The 21508-nt window shown below is 39.1% G+C and overlaps 1 protein-coding gene across 1 annotated transcript in view; it reads left to right on the top strand.

Moving 5' to 3' along the window:
* CUBN (cubilin) overlaps positions 1-21508 on the top strand; it is a 143290-nt gene that overhangs the window by 113469 nt on the left and 8313 nt on the right. The window contains exons 55-59 of the mRNA XM_050971446.1: positions 165-321; positions 1533-1682; positions 8874-9074; positions 11295-11424; positions 12345-12562. Of these exons, the coding sequence (XP_050827403.1) occupies positions 165-321; positions 1533-1682; positions 8874-9074; positions 11295-11424; positions 12345-12562 (856 nt within the window). The remainder of the gene's footprint in view (positions 1-164; positions 322-1532; positions 1683-8873; positions 9075-11294; positions 11425-12344; positions 12563-21508) is intronic.

Below are 21508 nucleotides of genomic sequence, written 5' to 3' on the forward strand. Positions count from 1 at the left end.
CTGACTGTAGTAATTAGCTCCAATTTAGGACTCTTAGATTCACTGTGAGATGAATCCTACCCTTAGTCTATGGAAAGAAAAACTGCAGATGTAATTCCTGTTGGGTTCCCACACACTACTTAGACTTTGAAAGCACTAAACCATTTCCAATCTGTCCTTGCCAGGTGTGGAGAGGAAATAATGAAGAAGCTGCAGCTTTGTTAGCCACAGGATGTGGAAGTTCAGCTCCTGATCCTGTTGTTGCTCCAAACAATGTGATAACTACAGTATTTCAGTCTCAGGATGCTCCTGCTCCAGGTTTCTCTGCATCTTTCACAAGCAGTAAGTAATATTAAAGCCAGATGGCTGCTTAATTACTCCATTTGGGATTAGTTTGACCTGTGTGTAGCAATTCAGAGCCCAGTCCAACAAGGCACTGAAGCTTCTGCTCAGATATGGAAACCAAGTGCTTCCATTCTGAGTGCAATGAACTCAAGTGTCGGACTTGCCTAAGATGCAGCTCTCATTTTGTAGTTATTCTCAGCCATCTTTGCCTTTTCAGGGTGCTGAAAAGGATAAATAGGCTTTAAATTTTAAAAATTCATTGTTAAACTGCATGCTAACTAGTGCTTTAATTTTCTTTAAAAGACATTTGTTCAACCATGATATGTGCTTTCTACCAGAAGTAGAAAAGGTGCTGCTCAGTTGCTGTTGGTTGCTTGGAATTTTTGTAGGATACTGCCAAAGGAAACCACTTGCCCTTCATGGCATTCAGATGAAAACAGCAAGAAACTAAGGGCTTTGAGGGAAACACCATTGAAGCAATCAGAATTCTGAATTGAAACCACTTGTTTTTACAATGTTTGCACTAACATAGTAACATCTAACAAACTCTTAGTGGAGACAGTCACGGGCTTCATATGCCTATTCCTAATCTTCTACCAGCATTTCACTGTGCACTGCATTCTTTTAAGCTTTTGTCTTAAAAAAGAGAAACCAAGGCCATGCAAGTCATTAGGATCCAAAGGAGCTCCCTGAAAAAAAACAGTTCTGTGTGCCTGAAAACTTCAGGGTGGTAAACCTTTCCTGCCTCTGCATACAGCAAAGCAATCCAGAGGTGGCCTTACATCAGACTGCATTCTCCTGGATCTCAGGCATGAAACAAGAATGGCACCACTTACACTAATGTGGGCATTTTCAAATAAGGCTCCTGTGCCCCAGTAATGCCCCCTCCAATTCAGACACATTTGTATGTACTAAGGGATTTTGAAATGTGCAGGCTCCTCACCCACAGGAACAGCAGTGCTGTGTCCTCCTGGTCAGGGGCTGTGGGCCTATGGGCTGGTCTGGTGTGACTCTCTAGGTGGGACAGCCCTACGCTTCCCAAAACACTGCTCTGGGTATGTGTAAGACCTGCTTTTGCCATCATGGTATGTGATACTCTCCCTGCTTTTTTCACCAGATGAAGTCCTTGTGTGCATTACTGGTTTTTTTACTGCAAACCCAGAGTAGTATTATCAACAGGATTATAATTGTGCTTTATTTGTTTGCAGGATGTGGAGTAAATTTCACCGGGCCTGAAGGTCGTATTGTCTCTCCAAACTACCCTAGTCAGTATGACAACAACCTGGACTGCAACTATATTATTGATCAGGGACCACAGTCACTGGTGATCCTAGAATTTGAGACTTTTGACTTGGAAGGTAACTGGTTCTTCATAATTTCAGTATGCATGATGAAGTGTAATTTCTAACTTGAAAACATACAAGCCTTCTATCACTGCAAATCACTGATGGAGTAAGTTGGTGGCCCATTCTGAAAATCTTTTACAGATGAACATTAATAGTTTTCAGGGTTAGGTTTTGAGTCACTGAAGTCTTCCAGAAGAATGAAGAGAGATTTCACGTTGTTGAATATCTTGCAGCAATGATTTTGGGAATTTACCAGTTTCTTGGAATATAGAAGTGATTGTGGCTAATCTGGGTCTTTGTTCCTGCCTGTTTGGTTTTTTTTGTTTTTTTGTTTGTTTGCCATTGAGTCTTACAATCTTTTTGATCTTAGGCCTGCTGTTTTGCTTTCCAGTGCATCTGTTTCTTAACTGATTAAATAGATATAAATATACTCGAATGTTTAACAAGGATGTAACAACACAGAAGTATGAAATTGGGTGAAAGACTACAGCAATGGGAAATGCATAAAAGTGACTATCCTGTACATACCAGTATCAAAAGTTCCCCTTGTAATTATTAAATTTGGCAGCATTTAGCCAAGAAATAACAAGTATAGTATCCTGATCACATTGGTGTGAATGGTAAAGCTTTCTCAACCTTGATAAAATCATATTTTTATGTGGGGATATGCCATGATAACACAGAGGAATCCAAACTACTTGAGTGGCATCACATATTTTGTGGCCATCTTAATCTGGTTCCCTTGAAGTGACCAGTCAAAGAGATATGGAGTAATTTGATGCTAAGTTGGGTTGTGTGACTTGCATTTTTATTCAGACCAACAATAAAGACAGAAAACAGTATTATTTTCTTTTCTTTTTAAGTTTCCAGACTGTTTTGAATTCAAAAGTATTCTGATTCAGACTTAAGTGTGAGACAAAAATTTGTTTTGACTACGATTTTATCTGAAATATTTTTTTTTATCCCCTAATACAAACCAGTGCTTTAAGAATTTTTAAACTAAAATATAAACCACAGAAATTATGTCATTTCTTCACATAGAAGACACTGTTATTCTGCAAAGACACAGAACATTAGGCTGAATCAGATGGTGCCAATTTTTACAACTCTTTAGTACATTTACTAATCTGCATTCTGTCTGTGCATTCAGTTAATTTATAAATGGAGCCAAGCTTTTATTATCAAGAGGGTTGAAGCAGAGAGGCAAGTGACACAGACATAATAATAAACACAGATCTAAATAAATACAAAAAATATTCTGTTTCTTGCTGGGCAATTTGTTCCTTTATTTTTATAGGCTTCCTTAAGCTTCACTGACTAAAAGTCCTTAGTCACATGAAAGAGCTGTGGATATGAACTAATGAATATCTGGTTAGCAAAGAGAAAATATGACACTCTCCAGGAGCTGGTTACTAATATTTTTCACCAAATCTTAAAATACAGTCCTGCAGTAAAAAATATCACCTGGGTTTAAATTGTAAAGAAGATTGAAACCACCATCATGAAAACTATCACTGCAGAAATAAAAAATCATTCATCAGTCACGCTGAATATATTAAGAACATATCTAACATTAAGGGTAAGAACATATCTAACATTAAGGGTTTCTAGTGTGAGCTCCATTAGGTATTTTGCAAAGGCAGGACAATGTTTGGCAGCATCTGTTAAAAACATTTCTAGCTCTCCCATATGCAAGGAAACATTGCACCTACTTATATTGTTGAAGCTACAAGAATGGCCTTTAAAATTGTAACCATGTTATTACAGATGTTCTGGATTGGGTTTTAAAGTTTAGCTGCATGTCTAATTAACGTACTTTATTAACTATTTGACCTCTCAAAAGAAATCTAATTTTTTTCCATAGTTTTTAGGTAAAGAAATGAAATATTTAAAATAATGCCTGTAAAGCATGCATCTCTCATTGACTTGAACAGGTTGAGATACCTTCTCCAGAAAATTAGAAGGCAGAAGTTAATAGTCTATAGTGCAGTGACACAGTGCTACAAAACAGAATGATTTAATGGATTAGTCACAGATCTCTGCCTCCTAAAACATAATAATAGTTATGATGAGAAGCCTCTTCTGATTGTAAATGACTGAGGCTGGAAACCCACAGCAGTGATATGACATCAGTATCTGGAACCAAATGAATATGACATGTATGTACTAAGTATTAAATATGTATTAAGCTCTAAATATAGCAACTATCAGAGCAAGAGAGAACTTGGGGAAACTGCATTTGTTGATGTTGTGATCAAAATTTAATCTAAACTGTCTGCTTCTTGGTAGGTAGAACAATTTTTATCTCACTTTGAGCCCCTGAAAATATACATATAATTTAGACATTCACCCAATTTATCTCCTAGTGGTAGAGATAAACTCAGAACCAACTATATAACTATATTGTGCAAGTGGAGTGAATTACTTTCTGGAAACCTCTCTCACTCTCTTTACCTATTGACTATTGCAGGAAGCCATGAACAATAGCTTACACAAGATACTTGAGATCTAGGCAGGAAAACATAGGCAAGATGAACCCCATGAATGGAGCTTGGCTTAGCTTCTGTACTCTCCTCACAGTGTTCAGGATGTTTATTCCTGTGCCAAATTGAATATGGTCATAGAATCTCTCTTTTGATTTGCCAGTTTCAGGAAGTTGCATAAGCTGCCATTTGCCTCTTGTACTACCACTTGCATTGTTGTGTTTGGTTATTTTATAAAGAACCAAACAAATAAGGGTGAGTTTGTTATCCCAGCCCAGCTTCTGTAGTGATAAATGTCTTCCATATGCCCTCCCTCCTTGGATCAAAAGTCTACAAAAATCACACATTAGAATTAGTAAAAACCCCTTCTTTGTCTTTCTTGTTGGACTTAGTAATTAAGAAGTAATTAATCACATTCAATTTCTTGTCCATTGGATTTATTCAGATGAACATCCTGACAAACTCTCCTTTAGGACACCTACAGTAATGTATTATTAATACTCTGTAATCTCTTTAAGTGTGAGTATAGCACACAATAAAGTCAGAGTCCCAAATACTGGGAAAGTAGGGAAAATGGATGTAGGCTTCCTGCAGTATCTGCTTTTAGAATTCTGTAATATTTGTACTCTGTCCATACAAGACAACTGCTCTGTGTTTATACCATGTTGATCTAAAATGTTTTAATAACTTGTTTATTTCTCCTTTTTAAAAAAACATGTCTGCAATTTTGCAATCTGGGATAGGGTCACAGCTTTGTTTTGGAGTCTGCTCTATCTGCTTTCTCAACTGTTACTAGGCAATTCAGAAAATAGATAAGTTTAGCAATAGAGTATTTTGCAATAGAATATATATGAGAAAGAATTTTAATACCTTGCTTTCAAAACAATATCTTGTGCTACAGAGCTGGTTGATATACTGCACAGTGATATAGACCTAATCCAGGAAAATAATTAAATTTTATATTACTTGCAGAGTGATATGTTTCTAGGTAATACTTCTACTTTAGTAATTCCTAGTTGTACTGCCATTTATATCAGAAGCTACTATTGGGAAAAAAAGACCCATTATTTAAAGTTTTACAGCCTTTAAACAAAAAGACAGGTTTTGCCTCAATATTAAATGAAACAGAAACTATGGCTAAAGACAGAGAGATAGAAAGAGGACATTGATATTAGTGATCAGATGGTCAGGGACCCAGATTTAGTCAAGGTTTTTTGTGCTGGCATCATATCAAACAAATGATTTTATGCACAATAATGAGACTGGACAGAAATTTCTGCAAAGTGGAGAGGAGACAACCCAAAGGCATATTTCAAAATGTAATATAAGGACAACTGAAGCTCTTATCATGTGAACTTTGGGTCAATGTATCAGTGCTGAATGGTGCCAAGAAATGATAAATAGAGCACAGATAGATAACAAAGAGCCTTGAAAGGAAATGCATGCAGCAATTCAAAGAAACAGGGATATGTTCATAATGTCAGGCCAAATAAATTATCTCTTCAGAAGTACTTGGAAGAAATATTGTCAAGGCTAGAAGAAAGAATGGAAGGATAGGAAAGAGTTTATCTTAAAGATAGTAACTGGAAAATTATGGGGTCACCAACACAGAGAGAGCAGTTGCATCTGTCCTCGCAAATGAGATTATACGGAGCTAATGTGGAGATAAGGAGGGCAAGACAGAAGATATCTCACTGAATCCTCATGGATGAATCAGAACAGAGGATACAGTCATACCAGAAGGATGAGTGAAAGCTCTTAGTAGATGAAGTTTTGTGAAGAAAAACAGTGCTGACTATGTGGAAAGTGCCTCAAAGAGGATGTTGGTCTGACATCTGGCTAAGAACAGATCTCTGGAGACTCATGAAAGCAATTTCATTGTAGTGTAAGGGACAGAAACTGGTCTAGAAAAGATCTAAGATTATATGATTAGAGGAAATAAAACCACAGAGAAGAATTGTGGATGATGTGCTGAGTATGTATACAGGCTGAAAGTATGATATGAGGAGAATCTGAATCTGGGGAATATTTACGGAATAAACCGTTTAGATTGGTGAGAAATTAAAAAAAGTGTAAACAAGAGAATGAAGTACAGGATAGAGATCAAACAATGACTAGTCTTGCCAGAATTTATGAGCCATAAATCATATTGGCCTAAACAATAAGGATTCAAAACTAGAAATTAAGACTTTTTCTCACATTCTTTTGTCAACCATCTCATTTTTTCCAATGCAGTATTGCAAATCAACTTGTCATAAATATTAGGGACCTTGGCTTTGCTGAGAAATTAGTCCCACTTCATGCTTTTCTCTGGTATTTTCAGAAAATTACCTAGGTTGCTTTCTTAAATCTTTCCCATCTTGAAAATACTCAATTTCTTTTTGTTTTATTTGAATGTTAAGATTTATTTTTTAAAAAAAATTTATCACATCATCGAATATTCCAAAACAGTATAGGAAATGAAGAATATTTTTAATCGATTATTTTATTAACAGTGTAATCAACTGTCTGATGTGGCTGGTTGTTATCAGCTTAGTTAGTCTCACTAGAGTCAGACAAGCACCATTTTCTGTATTGACATAATTGCAAAGCATGTAATGCCATATTTCTGTATTGACATAATTGCAAAGCATGGTAGCATACATTGTCTTCATTGAGACAGAAGGAATTTTTAAAATCCAGCCTCCAGAGATGATCTAAGATACATCTGACTGCTGAGATCATTCTGTTGTTCTCATGAAACAGAACTATCACTCCACTCCTACTTGTCATCCTATTCAATACGAGTTATCTTGTTTCCTGCAATAATTGGAAGCAGCTTGTTTTGACTGGACAATCTGCAGGAACAAATCTGCTACAACAGTAGGCTCAGTGTCTCTCCTGTTAAATTTAGGTAATTCCCCATTAATCCTTTGCAGTTTAAGTAACTGTCCCATTATTGCTTACAGGTCACTAAACACGATAACTTAATAAACACGTGACAACCCAGCTTCCAGTAAGCTCATAAATTATGAAAAAGACAAAAGTTATCCTTTAGGTATAACAACTAATGAAACTTGTTTTTCAGTAGGCAAAAACTGTGTGCTGTCAAATTATCTGACAGCATTAATTCAGCTTTCCTGCAAAACCCACATGGCTCTCTTCTTGTTCCCACCCTATATTCCTTGGTGGTGCCAGCCTGGGTACCCACAACCTCTCACCCTGCTCATGGCCCTCAGCTGGGCAGGGGGGTGGTGACATGGCTCTGAGCTCCCAGGGTGCTGCTGGCTGGGGCTTGGTAGGTCTCTCACACCCCCTGAAAGTGTGGCTTGTCCTTTGGGTACATTCCTCTGGCACTCTTACTCAGCTATTGACCTTTTGGTCCCATATAAGCATAAAAAAGACTTTAGGGTATTAGAGAGCTTCCAAAGGAGGGCTATGAAAATAGTCAAGGTCTAGAGGGGAAGCCACATGGGGAACAGCTGAGATCACTTGGTCTGTTCAGCCTGGGGGAGGCTGAGGAGAGACCTCACTGCAGTTACACCTTCATCATGAGGGGAAGCAGAGGGGCAGACACTGATCTCTGTGGTGCACAGGGACAGGAAACAAGGGAATGGCCTGAGGTTGTGTCAGGAGAGGTTTAGGCTGGATATTAGGAAAAGGTTCTTCTCCCAGAGAGTGGTTGGGCACTGGCTGCCCAGGGAAGTGGTCACAGCACTAAGCCTGAGAGAGATCAAGAAGTGTTTGGACGATTCTCTCAGGCACATGGTGTGACTCTTGGAGATGGTGCTGTGCAGAAGTAGGAGTTGGACTTGATGATCTGGGTGGGTCCCCTTCAACTCAGCATATTCTAGCACTCTGGGAAACTGATATGACCTTCAATTTTTGAGATATTTCACCCTAGTCAAATCTGTTTGCAAACAGTGAAGTGACTAGAAAGTCCTGAAGGTAGGGCAGGGAGTCAGAGAAAATGGCTCATTCCTCCAGAAAACTGATTGCAAATGAGAAGCTTAAAAGAGTGGGGAAAAAATAATAGAATGCTGAGCTCCCTATTTCTGTGTTCCTTTTTTTCCCACTCAGCCTAATATCTGCGCTGATTTCCCCCCCAAAACAGATTGCTTTAGAAAATCACTGCAAGATCAAATTTCCTTTTGACTTTTCCTTGAGCCAAGCTGATGACCCTGAGTTTAGGTACTCCAAATTTTGAGGAAAATCAGGAAGAAATAAGCTCTGAAACTTGCTGGTGTATGGAATACTTTTTGATTTTTCAAAAATCTCACTCTAAATGGTTTAAAATTCCCTGCACTGAATGCTGAATTCTGCGTTAGGGGAAAGAAATTCCAGGTAGCTAGCTGCCTGCAACAAAAAGTGCATTGCTTTCATCTGCAGAGGACATCCATGCTTTTATTGGGTCTTCTTACCTCTTCACAGATAGTGTTTACTCAGCTGTGAACTCCCACAAATTCAAGGGGCCTGGAGCCTTTTCCAGATCATAGGATGTGTTGAATGAGACAAATTTGATGTCTTACATACAAGGCCTCTTTGCCTTTTCTGTCACAGTATTACTGCATGTTAAAAATTGACCTTTGCTTCCTCAGCAAGCAAAGGAAATCCTGAGATCTCTGGCATGGTAACTGATATAAAATGTAATTCTTCTCCTGGATTAGGTCTGTATAGTTGTTGCTCAGTAAATCACATGTAACACATGCTGCTAACACTTCTGCACTTTATGTTCATGCAGCCCCAGCACTCCTGAGCAGAATTTGTCTTTATGATGGAGTGAGCATCTTCAGTGGGAAGAGCACAGCCGCAAGTCCTCTCATCACTCTCTGTGGCAGTGAGCTCCCTGCCCCAGTCAGCGTCTTTGGACCCATGCTGCTCAATTTCTACACTGACTCCCACATTGTGGGCTTTGGATTCCAGGCCAGATACAGAGCCATTGGTGAGCATACAGTGTTCTGTATTTGAGATGGTAGAAATATTCTGGATAATGGTTCCGTGAAGGAAAGCTGTACCTCATTTTGGGAATACCTCCATGGGTGTAGATGGTATATTTTCCCACTCCATTTGCTCAAAACATTTCTCAGGACCAGGACATGGCACTGTTTGGTGTGTATTAACATCCTGAATTATGTGTTACCTCATGATTCTAATTTCTAGTCTTTCCATGGGACCAAGTCAGGAGCTGAAGTGTTTTCCATCTCTGTAGAAAAGAAATGCAACCATTTTTGGCAGATTTGGTTGGTTGGTTGTTTTTGCATTGTTTAAGGAGAAACATCACTAGTATCTTTAATTGATTAATTTTTAAAGATTTTATCACTTACAAGAGAATGGTCTAATTCTCAGTTACACTAAAATTACATTTTAAAATATGGGAAACAGAACAGGTAAATGGACACAGCTACATGCCTCCAATTGTAGACCCTCTTGCAGTGCCAGGAATGAAGGTAAATGAAACTTGGGATATAGATTTATTTTTATTTTTAATAACTATTTTCACCAAAGCACTTTCGTCATTCGCAAGAGATCTCTTATGTTTTAAAGCGGAAATTTGAATTTAAAAAAATTCCAACTGAGTTTAGAATTTACATCTACACAAATATCCCAGAAGATTGATTTTATTTGCAAAACCAATTTTAATATTTTCTAGGTTTAACTGGTAGAGACCACTTTTATGTTTGAAAGAATTATTTTCTAACTGCAAAGAAAAGTGTGAGTTTACTTTGGTATTTCCCTCAACGAATTCCTCATGTTCAATGCCACACCACAAAAGCATAAAGCTAAATTCTTTATGTGAAATGAATGGTCTGTTGCAGATAAGAAAGAGGGACTGGCACTGAGAAATGACAATGTGCAGTTACTCATGGAAAAGACCTTCATAACTCACTCAAGTCAGTTGCTGCTATCTGACTTGTGACTTGTGACATTTGAGAAGGATAACTGGAGCTTTATTAGCTTGTTGTTGTATACAAAGCAGATTCTGCCAATTAACATTCCTCTTCCCCACAGCTGAATTGTTTGCTACAAAAAAATGAAAAGGCTCCCCTTCCTAGTGCAGAATAATGCTGATTCTTTATCTTCCAAACTCCTATCCTTTATCTGCCAGCTCTCCAGGCTGCCAGCCTGAGTCATCAGGGGCTCTGCATCCAGCAGCACCTTGTATGGGAGGGTCTTTGTTAAGATGGTGGCCTGGGCAATGCCATCTTCTTTAAAACACGAAAAACTGTGTGTGGCTCACAGTTCAGAAGCTCAGAAGCTTATCAACAGGATGCAGGGAGACTTGGGGAAGGTTTTTTTTTTTCCTCCTAAATTTAAGATTATAAAATGAAGGCTGAAGCTAACAATGGAGATTAGAGGTTTTGTTCCCTGAAGCGCTGAAGCTGGGAACAAACATTAGCCACATCCTGGTCTCATTTGCATCCATGGTGAGAAACCCTGAGGGGCCAAGCAGTGCCTTAAGTTTAGAGTTGCAGAGTTTAACTTGCTTTTTAGCCAGAAAGCAAATAAATATTCCACCCTCCAGCTCAGCCACAGTGAGTTCCAGCCCAGGGTGAAGTGGGGAACAGGATTAGTGATACCTGGAGACCCCTCTGTGCAGAGCAAATGCTACATCAATGCTCCTGCTCTGACAGGGTGTTGACAGATGATGAGGGTCTGCATATATCTATTCCAGAAATGTCAGAGATAGGGTTATGAGTGCAGTTGTGGCTAATTAGAGGTTTCCACGAGGCCACGATTTGGATGAAGGAATGTCTTGGCCCACATATCAGCCAGGTTTCTTTTGGCAAGCTAGAATGAGTGCAGAGATATTCTCACTCATGCTGCTGCATGAGACACCCATCCCTCCCTGCTGCTTCCTGGACCTACTGCAGGACATTTGCAATCAGTCTCAGTCTTTTCCTGCACAGTGCCAGTGCCATTTGGTATGGATTAGTAGGAACCTGTTACTGCAGTGCTGGTTAGTCTTCCACTGCAGAGCACAGCCTGACAGACATCTCACACTTAACAGTTCTAGGCATGACAACGATGCCTAGAAAATGGATGCCTCCAAATTTATCAAGGGTCTTTCTTTCCTTGCAGGTAAACTTCTAAAAGAAATATGAAAATTAGGACCAAACTAGTACGCAGACACTAATCACTCTTTTTTCTGTTTTCTCCACAGCTTGTGGTGGCATTTTCAATGGCTCTAATGGTGTTATCAGCAGTCCAGGCCATTCACATCTTGATTATCACAACGACATGAACTGCTCATACCACATCACAGTTGGAAATAACAAAGTAGTGGCCCTGAAGTATGTAATCCCAGTTCAGTTTGTCATTAAGGGAACAGGGAGGTCTCTGATTCCAGTTAAAGCAGAAATTATTGACAATATTTTCTATGACTCTCCTTTTCCAAGGTCAAAGCCAAACTAAAATAAGAGATGTTTACTGAAGTCACTTTTATCAGCCTCAGGCTCCCTTCAATCTTTCTTTTTAACTGGTTAGATAAAAAAATCACAATTTTAAGTTCCCACTTTGGTTACAACAAGACAAGGAAATTGTAAAAATGCAGCTCATCCTTTTTAGTTAAATTCTATCAGCCTTTAGAAGTTTATACAAGAAAAATAAGAATACTTTTAGAAAGCAATACCTTTTAGAAAGGTAGTAATCATTTTACAGCTAAAGTTATAATACCCACCCAAAACCAGGGTATTTTTGAGTGTATGCTTTCTTGCCTAAGAGAGGGAGATTATTGCCACAAAATCTTGCCACTGAGAAATTAAAAACTGATCTGTTCTTCTATCATGTGATTGTGAATTAGGAGAACATTTCCCAGCTAAAGGAAGACTCACTGGCTTGAACTCTGGGCCTTCATTTTATGTGCCACTCACGTGCCCAAGGAAATTGCACCTGAGCCATTGCAGAAGTGAGCGAGGGTGTGTTTGCACAGGAGGGACCTCCTGCTTCATAGAAAGCTCACAAAGAGGTGTGCTCACAGCTTGCCTTGCAAGAGGCCCCGTGGGTGAGGGACCCAATTTCTTTGAGGCTTGTTGGCTGAAGGGTTTTGCCATGCATGTAATGGTTGCTTGGTTTATTCCTGAAGAGACAAGTTTGGCCTGTACATGGCTTTGGCTATTGCAAGTACTTGGACCTTTCCTCAAGCACTAAAGCACACAAAGCACAGGAAAAGAACTGAAAATGTGATACCTAAGGCTCCAACTGTGTTTTACAGATTCAACAGCTTCCAGCTTGAAACATCTCCCTCCTGCTACAAAGACTATGTGGCCGTGTATGATGGCTCAGATACTCATGCTCCTCTCCTTGGGAAATTCTGTGGCTCAGAATTGCCTCCAGATATTAAGAGCTCCAGTAATAACTTGTTCCTGGTGTTTAGAACTGACTTCTATGGAGCAGACAGGGGATGGAAAGCATCCTTCAGAGAGGCCCTAGGTATGTGTATTATCAGTCTCCTAATCTGCTGGTAAGTAATTTCTTTTGGTGAGGAGCAGTTGTGACCTCCCTCTCCAGGGGTGAGTGAAACAGAAGAATGTTTCTGATTTTGTGAAAATTGACTGAACTAAGCTAAGTATTAGGCTTATGGGATCCCTGGATTGCAGTCTGGTTCTGAACTGATCCCCTTCATTCTTGCTGCCCTTTCCCTGCCTCTCTGGAGGTAAAGGTGGCTGAAGGCCTAGCAGCACCAAAAGGCCTCTCTTTTGGCAGAAAGACTTTAGAATTATTATTCTTCTGTAGTCAAAGGTTGGTGGTGTGCTAAAGATGCTTCCTTTCAATCTATGCTCACTTTCCATTTCCTTTCAGTTTACCTCACACCTTCTAAAGAACTAAAGTGTTGAGGTCAGTTAAGATTGTGGTTCCACACCAGGCACCACTGTGCTGATTCCTACTGATTTGAGGGATCATTTGATTAGCTGGCCATAAAATAAATGGGATCACAGTAAGAAGGCACTGGATGCTCTTTGTTTTGATGGATGCAAGAATAAGGGGCAGAGTTTGATTATTACCTTAGAAAACATTTAAATGCACTCTACTTTAAAGATCAAAGTGTAAAAGGAGATTTTTATCTCCTTATCTGAATTGTTTAGGGATGGTAAGCAACAAATTATTATTACATGCAAATTGATTTCATGTCATCTCTACCACTTTCCTGTATAATTAACTCCACATCTTTTGTGGTCTAGAAAGAAGTAATTGTCTGGTTTGCAGAGCTGGCACTCAGACAGATGAGAATGAAAGGCCTTTGTGGCAGAACAAACATAGTCTTCTGCTGAGTCACTGAATCCCCTCCCAATCCCTAGCCAGTGACTTTCTCATTTGATAGTCTGAGAAAGTACTTACAGATAAGGAAAATAACTGGTTCTACAGGCCTTGCCAAGAAAAATATTCCCACAGAACCTCATAGTTATTACTATTATTAACTCTTCCTTTGCTTCACTCAAATTGCTACAAGAATGCTTAAGACCTTGTGAATGGTCTTTAAGTTTTGTGAATGGTATTCCAGGTAACTTAATGTTGCTTCACATGTTGCTGTCTTTAAATGCTGCAGTATCAGTTGTTATGGATCCCCTGCAGCCTGAGTTAGTATTTCCAGGGTGAGATCATCAGGAACTCCCCAAGCTCTTCCTCTTCCTGTTGGCATTTAATCAATTTTTTAAGCCACTGACTTTAGATTTATTTGTGCAATTTGCCAGATCTTCTCATTAAGTACACAACAGAACACAAACCAAGCTCTTCAAGTCAGCACCCTGCCTGATAATTTCCTAGAGGGAGGAGAAGCCTTTTATGGATAAACTTTGACATCTCTTAGATGTTTTGGAGGGACATTTCTGGAGGCTCCCAAGGAAAACAAGGTTAAGATGTTGCATGGGTTACTCAGGAGCTATGAGTTGCAAGTTATAAAAGATGCCCAGGAGGAGGTATGGTCTTTGTGACAAAGAGCCAAGAGTGACGGTGAGATGCTTAATGGTAGGTCTCTCTTCATTGTGGGAAGCAAGCCACAGGGAATAAACCACATAGCCATTAGCAAGGATCTTGGCAGTCCCATGATAACACAGAAGAGCAAAAAAGGAAAAAAGCATATTACAAAAGGAAAACATGAGTCACATCCTATAAATGTTTCCAGCTTGGCTTGCCTAAAAAACAGAGCCAGGAAAATCTGTGACACATCATTGTACTATGAGGTCTGAGATTATGGTTCAAATAAAACCACGAAGATCTAAAAGCCTGTTATTCTGCATGGTGCTTTGGAGAAGCTCCCTCATGTCTGTTAAAAGATAAAACCCGTGTGGTTTTGTAAGAGTAAAAATGCAATCAGATGACAATTCATAATGATCAGTCTCTTGAATAAGGAAGATGGTATCTGTAGAGAAACAAGTAACCTCATTCTCTGTTGGATGACAATGAGCACATTATTCTCTAGTTGCCCCAGGGAAACACAACTGGATAACGTAATTATTGCTCTCTGTTTCATGTAGTGAGTGACCCTGATTATGTACTGGAGAGAAACAACTTACTGTTTTTGTTTGTAGTAAAACTAAACTATTTCCTTTCCCCACAAGCTCTTCCAATTTCTTTGCTGATCAGGCTCTTTAAGGAATACTGCCTAAATCTAGGATTGTCCAGGGCACTCAAGGAGTTAAACCCTGAAATTTCTGTAGAAAACCTTCCCTGATTTTATTAAAACAATTAGTTTCCATCACTGATCCTCTCTCCAACAGAATATTCAAGGTCCCCCCACTAGACAGAGAAAGGACACTAAAAGAAAGTCTGAAATAGTGTTCATTTGGCCATTTAGCAACATGTCATCTTTCTTGTCAAATATCTTTTCTTTCCCTGTACTACTCCATACACTGTGTAATAAAAAGTGCACAATTCACAGGCAGCATTCTTTGTCATAACTCTGTGAGATGGTGTGCTTGAGGCAGGGGAAAATATGGCCCTTGTGATGCGGTTCAGAGGGTTTATCTTTTCACTATTTCTGCTGCTAAGTTTGGGCACTTATCAGCCTCATATTTGGAATCACTTGGACATCCTCTCAGGCAGAGCTGGAGAGCTGGGCTGACTGGAAGATACCAGCCTGCTCCAAGTGTTAGATTTGTGGAAAGACAGACTTCTCTTACCTTAGTTACCACTGACCTTTTTTCTGTCTTTCTTTTCAGTCTGTAAAATGAGAATTATAACTCTTTTCCACAGCGAGCATGTGCTCCTCTAGACAATCAATAAAAGGATGAGAAGATAGAAATCAATATCAGCTAAGGCATTTGGTTACATGAGATATCCCTGTAAAGGAAGGAAAGCTAAGATCTCTCCCCAAAGAATGAGATCGGCATGTACTGAACTTGTGACTTGGCTAAAGATCTCCTGATTATCTCCTAAGCTCTAAGGGAAGATCTGAGTTTTTAACTGACCCTGACTGGCAGGGACAGAGCTGCACACACCTCTGCCATCCCTGCTGTAATAGCACAAATAGCACTTTAGTGACAAATGGAGCTTCTGCCTATTCCCATTCAGTAATGGGGTGACCCTCTCACCTGAATTTGTGATCTCCTGAGGCATATGATACAAAAGCTGAGAAGACATAAAGATTTGGGGTTTTTTTTTTCTTGTTTTAAAGAGTCAGAAATCCCTGTTGGGAGATATAGCTGTGACCTCATTAAGAGGAAGTCATTTCTCCTTGAAAGCTCTCTGCTGATGTACCATTGTGGTATTCCATTGTGGCAGTAATGAAAAATGCCTCTAAACCATCACAGTAGGATCAAGGGCTCTTCTGAAATGCAGGTCTGCTCACTGAGGCTTTCTAAGGCATTCACATGAATGTACAAGAAGCAAAGTGTTGCACACCGTTAGATAAGTGAATTGAGTCAGAAGGCTCTTCCTGAGCTTTATTCACATAATACAAGTAGAACTGCAACAGCTGGGACAGTGGAGAAGGTGGGGTGGAGGAGGGGAGGAAGATTGCCTACTTTTTCTCTACTGCCTTAAATTCTGCTTGACTTCAAGCTGTGACCAGCTTTTTCCCCCTCTCTTTTTTATACTCTCTTTTGTGAGCATGCAGGAGAAATCCAAGTTTATGCATTGTGAAAGATGAGCATTGTGTACTGGATAAATACCATTGTGGTCCCTTGTTTGCATTATTTTAGGGCTTATGAGCTCATGGGTCACAATTCCACTGCACAAGGCACTGTACAGGCAGAATAAAGCAACCATCTAATGTCACAAAAAGATGATGATTTGAACACAAGATGAAGAAAACCCAGTGGATATAGACAGGCAAGAAGAATAGGGCAGCCACAATGAGAAGACTAGTGTTGCTGGCTCTAGGGCAGGAGAAATGCCTCCTAAATCTTTGGCAACCATTAGGCTGTTGGAATGTTAATTCCTGAAACACCTGGTCCTCCACATTGTCCTGAGTTTGCTCAGTTTTTCCCTCTAGGATCTCTCTGTTCTTTTTATACAAATCATCATTTCTATTGAATGAATACTAATCATTTTACATGAGCAAAATAATCATAAGTAAGTAAAGTTTAGAAGAAAAATAGCTGGAAAAAATTAATCTTCCCTGATATACAGAAGATTGCATTCATAGGTATTTTACAAAATAATCTATTTTGCATATAATAGAAATTGTTTATAATCTACATGCTTTTCTTCTTGATAAAATGATCTGTAATTTACCTGATAAATCACCCAGAGGTATCTGCCTTCTCTTATTCTATTTGCTGTGTATTGAATTACTTATTTCCTGTGTGGAATTGAATATACTAAAAGCCTGTCACTAACAGGTTTACTGTTATGCTCTCCCTTAATGAAATTACAGTCTAGGTTTTAAAAAATTGATCCAGTAAAATTATCAAAGCATTTTTATGCTATTTTATTGTATCAAAAAAAAAAAAAAAGCCCAATTTTGTTGTAGTTCATGTTCTGCCCTGTAAACTGAAACTATGTCTGACTCTATGTTTGCTTTCTAGGCGCACCTTTTCTTCAGTGTTCAGCATGCACAGTTGCTGCAGAGTCTTTTTGGGCTCTTCAGAATTGCTGAAAATGCCCCCACAATTCTGAATGAGCAATATAAGATGTAAAATATTGGTTTGGATATTCTGTTGCATAGGCCAGGGGTAGGTGTCCTTTTGTGAGTCATATTTTAATTCTCATACGACCAGAAAGAGTTCATTGCACTGATTTATGTAATTATTTGTGGTGCCTGCTGTAGGTGACACTAGGCACCTGCACTGCTAGCAGCAGTGCAGGCTTGTTATGTGGAAGGCACATAAAATGCAGCACAGCTGAATCCTGCCAGTTTTTCTTCCTGCACCAAAAAAAAAAAAAAAATCTTAGAAGAATGTGTCCTTGACTGTGGCATGTGAATGTTATTGTATTTTCTCATGCCTTTGGAAAAGCAGCAGTGACTTGCAGATATTTCACATCCCATTAGGACTGGTTCCCAGGGTTGTATCTCAAGGTTCCAACCTGAACTCAGAACCTGGTGCTGCTGAGGATCTAGCTGAGAAGTAAATTGTTTGGATGTCACAAATCTTCTGGCAATAATTTCTTTCGGCTTTCAGTTCATTCAATTTTTGCCAAATATATTACCCACTAGTATTACACATTTCATTACACTGTCATGGATAATTTATGGTTAGTTTTATGTATTAAAATAAGTGAATAAATTGTGGCTAATCATATCTTTTCTTGATCTTATTATAGTCAAGGAAAATAAGAACATCTGTGACAAGATCGGAATATATGCTCATAAGTCACAATTCCCAGACTGTTTCTAAATGTATTTTGGGTCTCAAATATCCATCAGCTTGAAATCTCACTAAATTTAGAAAGCATTTGTGGTGTTGAAATACATCTCTTTGGTGTCTTTGAAAAGAATACAACTGTTGAGCTAAGGGATAGTCTACAAATGTCTCTCAGAAAAGTCAGTTAATTAACCACAGGGTCAGAGAATGGGTGAGGTTGGAAGGGACCACAGTGGATCATCTGCTTCAACCCCCCTGCTCAAGCAGGGTCATCCCAGAGCACATTGCATAGGATTGCATCCAAACAGTGTTGACTATCTTCAGTGAAGGATTTCTTCTTCCAAAGCAAAAGAAATAGGAAGGGCTTACATGTTCAATTGGACAGATAAGAAGAAAAATAGACATTAAAATAAGAAATTTTTTTCTGAACTGAAAAATTAAGGGGAAAACTTGATTTCAGACACAGTAATTACATATATTTGTAGTAACTAAATGGTTGAAAGCTGATGGGATATTCAGATTAATGAACCTTCACAAAACTGTGTGTGAACTCTGCTGGCACGAACTGTCTTAGTTTGACTCAAGTCAAACTTTGTCAGCTGAAAATCTGTCCTCTGGTGTATACAAAAAAGAGTTGAGGAGACATTTCTCATTCACAAGAGAGCTCTGCAAAATCTTAAGTAGCTGTGGTGCCAAATATTAACACTAATTCAGTATTAGTAAGTATTGGAATTAGACAAGACTGCATGTCAGCCTCTGGTCTCCCAGACAAGAATCAAGGAGATTGATAAGACAGTACATAGATCAGAGTTTTGCAGGCTTGGCACAGAGCATGTCTGAACTTTTATATTTGGTGTTAGTCCAAAGACTCTTAAGGATAAAAATATAATCTAACTGCATTTGTGAAATCTGGCTAAAGCAGGATACTGGGGCTTTACAATCCTAAATGTCACTGCTAGTACCACTGCCAGGCCATCAAACCAGTCAAAGAGCTCTTCTGCATAAAGGCTGGATAAGGACTCTAAAGGGCCTTGTGCTTTCAGAGGTCTCCTGAAATGTTGCAGGGCCTGCAGCCACACAAAATCACAATGTTGGTGCAATGATTGCCAAACATGGGAACAGCCCAGCTTGAGAAAGTTCACCAACCTTCAGTATCAGCCATGAGACAAAGCAGAAGAGTACAATTCCTCACTCCAGCCCTGTCCTTCTGAACCTTAATGTTTGAAGCCATGATCCAGACAAGGTATGAGCCAATTGTTACAGCCACAGTAAGTCCAGTCACTCCCATGCACTGGAAATAAGACCCATCAAGAATGAAGAATTAGTCTTAACTGAATTAATCTTTGCTTATACTCATCTTTAGTTCAGATCAGAAAGAAGTCTAGAGTTCCCAGGGATGCTTCTAGGTGAAAACAAATCAGAGTCAGAAGTCTTGGAGGGAATTTTCATTACTGTCAAGCAGAACTAGAAAATTTCTTTAACTTTGCAACCTTCTAGTAGTTGTTTAGGGTGCTCATTTTTAAAAGAAGGGAAAGACACCAAAATGGCTTTGTTGTCTTTTGAAATGTCAGTGGTGTAGTTGAATCTGATAGATTTCAAACTATTCAGTAGGTTACCCTTTCATTGCACCCATACCTGTATAAATGAACCTTTCCCCTGGCTGTACTTCAAAGGCAGGAAGCTTCAAAGATTTATCTTCATCTTCATTCCATATCTAGAGGGTATAACTCTTAACAGAGAAACATGTGCTTGGTCTCTGCTGTAATGATTTTTATTTGCCATAGGGAACCTTCAATTACTTCTTTTCTGAATGGTCCTGGAGCCTTTTAGTTTCACTAATGCTTCCCACCAAAAGCAATTAGGGATGACAGTGTGTGCCCTAGTTCTGATAATTTGCATTCTCTGGCAAGCTGTTTATGAGAACAAGATTGCCATCTGATTTATGATGACCTTATGATTTTTATTTCAAATAAGAAAGCAAAGACTGAAATAAGTCAGCCAAGTAGTTGCTCCATCTGCTAATATACAAATTGTTCTATAAGGTACATTTCTCATTATCTTAATCAAGTTCAGCTTTTAATATCTAAGAATCTATTCTACAAATTAACAGACTTCTCAGTCCCAGATTGTGTCTGGATTTTAGCTACATTTGCTTCTGGCTGTGTTAGCCAGTGATGAATATCTTTCCTTGAAAAATCACCTGCAGGCTGGATGGCAACTCTTTGGCCTTCTGTTCCGAAGTGGTGCTGATTTTTAAAGCAATGTGTTGTGTCCTGCATAAAACACACTGAGATAGTGTTTCTCTTAGTTCCCTCCTGTTAAGCAGTTGGTTCTTCCTTTACTTGTGGGTGTTCCCTTCATCTACACACTTTCACTATTGTGTAACTTCTAGTGCCTGCAATCAGATGTAACATTGGTCAGCACTGGAAAGCACCAAGATAGATGGATTTCTCAACAAGGACTCCTCTTTATTTGGCTTGATGTAATACTACTTGATATCTGGTCAGCCTCCAGTTTAGCTGTTATTTATAATGTACTGTTCTGTAAGCATCTGACTCTATCCCAGCTGAGCAGGCCACGGATTGTGGAACTTCATCTTTATTATCTAGAAATCACATTTTCAGTTATTTATCTCCCCTTAGATGATATTGCTGGTTATACTATATTAGCTGGAAATAATTTTCTGATAATGGGAATTTGGCCTGCTTCTCTCTTTGTGAGGTCCTTTTCATATGCTGTACACCCAGAGCTTACCCACCTGCGTGTTTTTTGCCTTTGCATTAGAGCTGTTTTATAGCTACACAGTTAGCTGAGAATTTCACTACTGAAAAAGTACAGGCATTTAATATTCAAAAAAAAAAAAAAGGATGATCCTGCAGCACTGAGAGCCTTTTTGTTGCATGGGTCTGTGGCAATTTCCTGACTCATGTTGCTGTGGTCTGACTGGCATCTCTGCAATTTTACCCTTGAAAAAGGGAAGGGGAGCTTTGTTAGTGTCTGACCCATATACTCAGTCCAGATTCAGTATTGCAGGGCTGGATGGTCAGACTATGATCTTGGATTGACATTTATATGCTTAATGTTATGTTTAAAAGTTTGCAGGGGACAGCCCCAATAGCATTGTTTCAGAGGAATAGAATAAATCACACAGAAGGGTAAATGCAGAGGAAAAATATAGGGAAGCTGCACTCCTAGGGCCCAGGCACCCTCCTGGCTGACATTTTCCTCCTTCCCAGACTATTTGTGAGAATGTGATTTATTGCTCACATTTCCCCTGCTCTTGTTCTCGCCTTCTGCAGCGGCACTGGAATGAATGCTTACACTTTTCCAAGTTTCTGACTTCATTAAATGCCCACAAAACTGGACTATACTTGATTAATTTCTGGCCTTTTCACTTTGTAATAAGTTTCTTCTGTTCATTTTTAACTAGAAAATCTGAAATCTAACGTTATGATCATTTTAGGTTTAAGCAAACTGCTTTACAGGGTGGGGTTTTTCTGGCTTTGATTGGTAGAGCAGGACAACTTTCAGCCTTAGTCACTCTGCTTTAACCACTACAGTCTCGCAAGCCCCGGGTTCCTGATGCAATCCTGATGCTTGGATGCTGATTTCTCACCAGCATGATCTTTTGTAA

The sequence above is a fragment of the Serinus canaria genome, chromosome 2, assembly GCF_022539315.1.
Source record: "Serinus canaria isolate serCan28SL12 chromosome 2, serCan2020, whole genome shotgun sequence".
NCBI lineage: Eukaryota > Metazoa > Chordata > Aves > Passeriformes > Fringillidae > Serinus > Serinus canaria.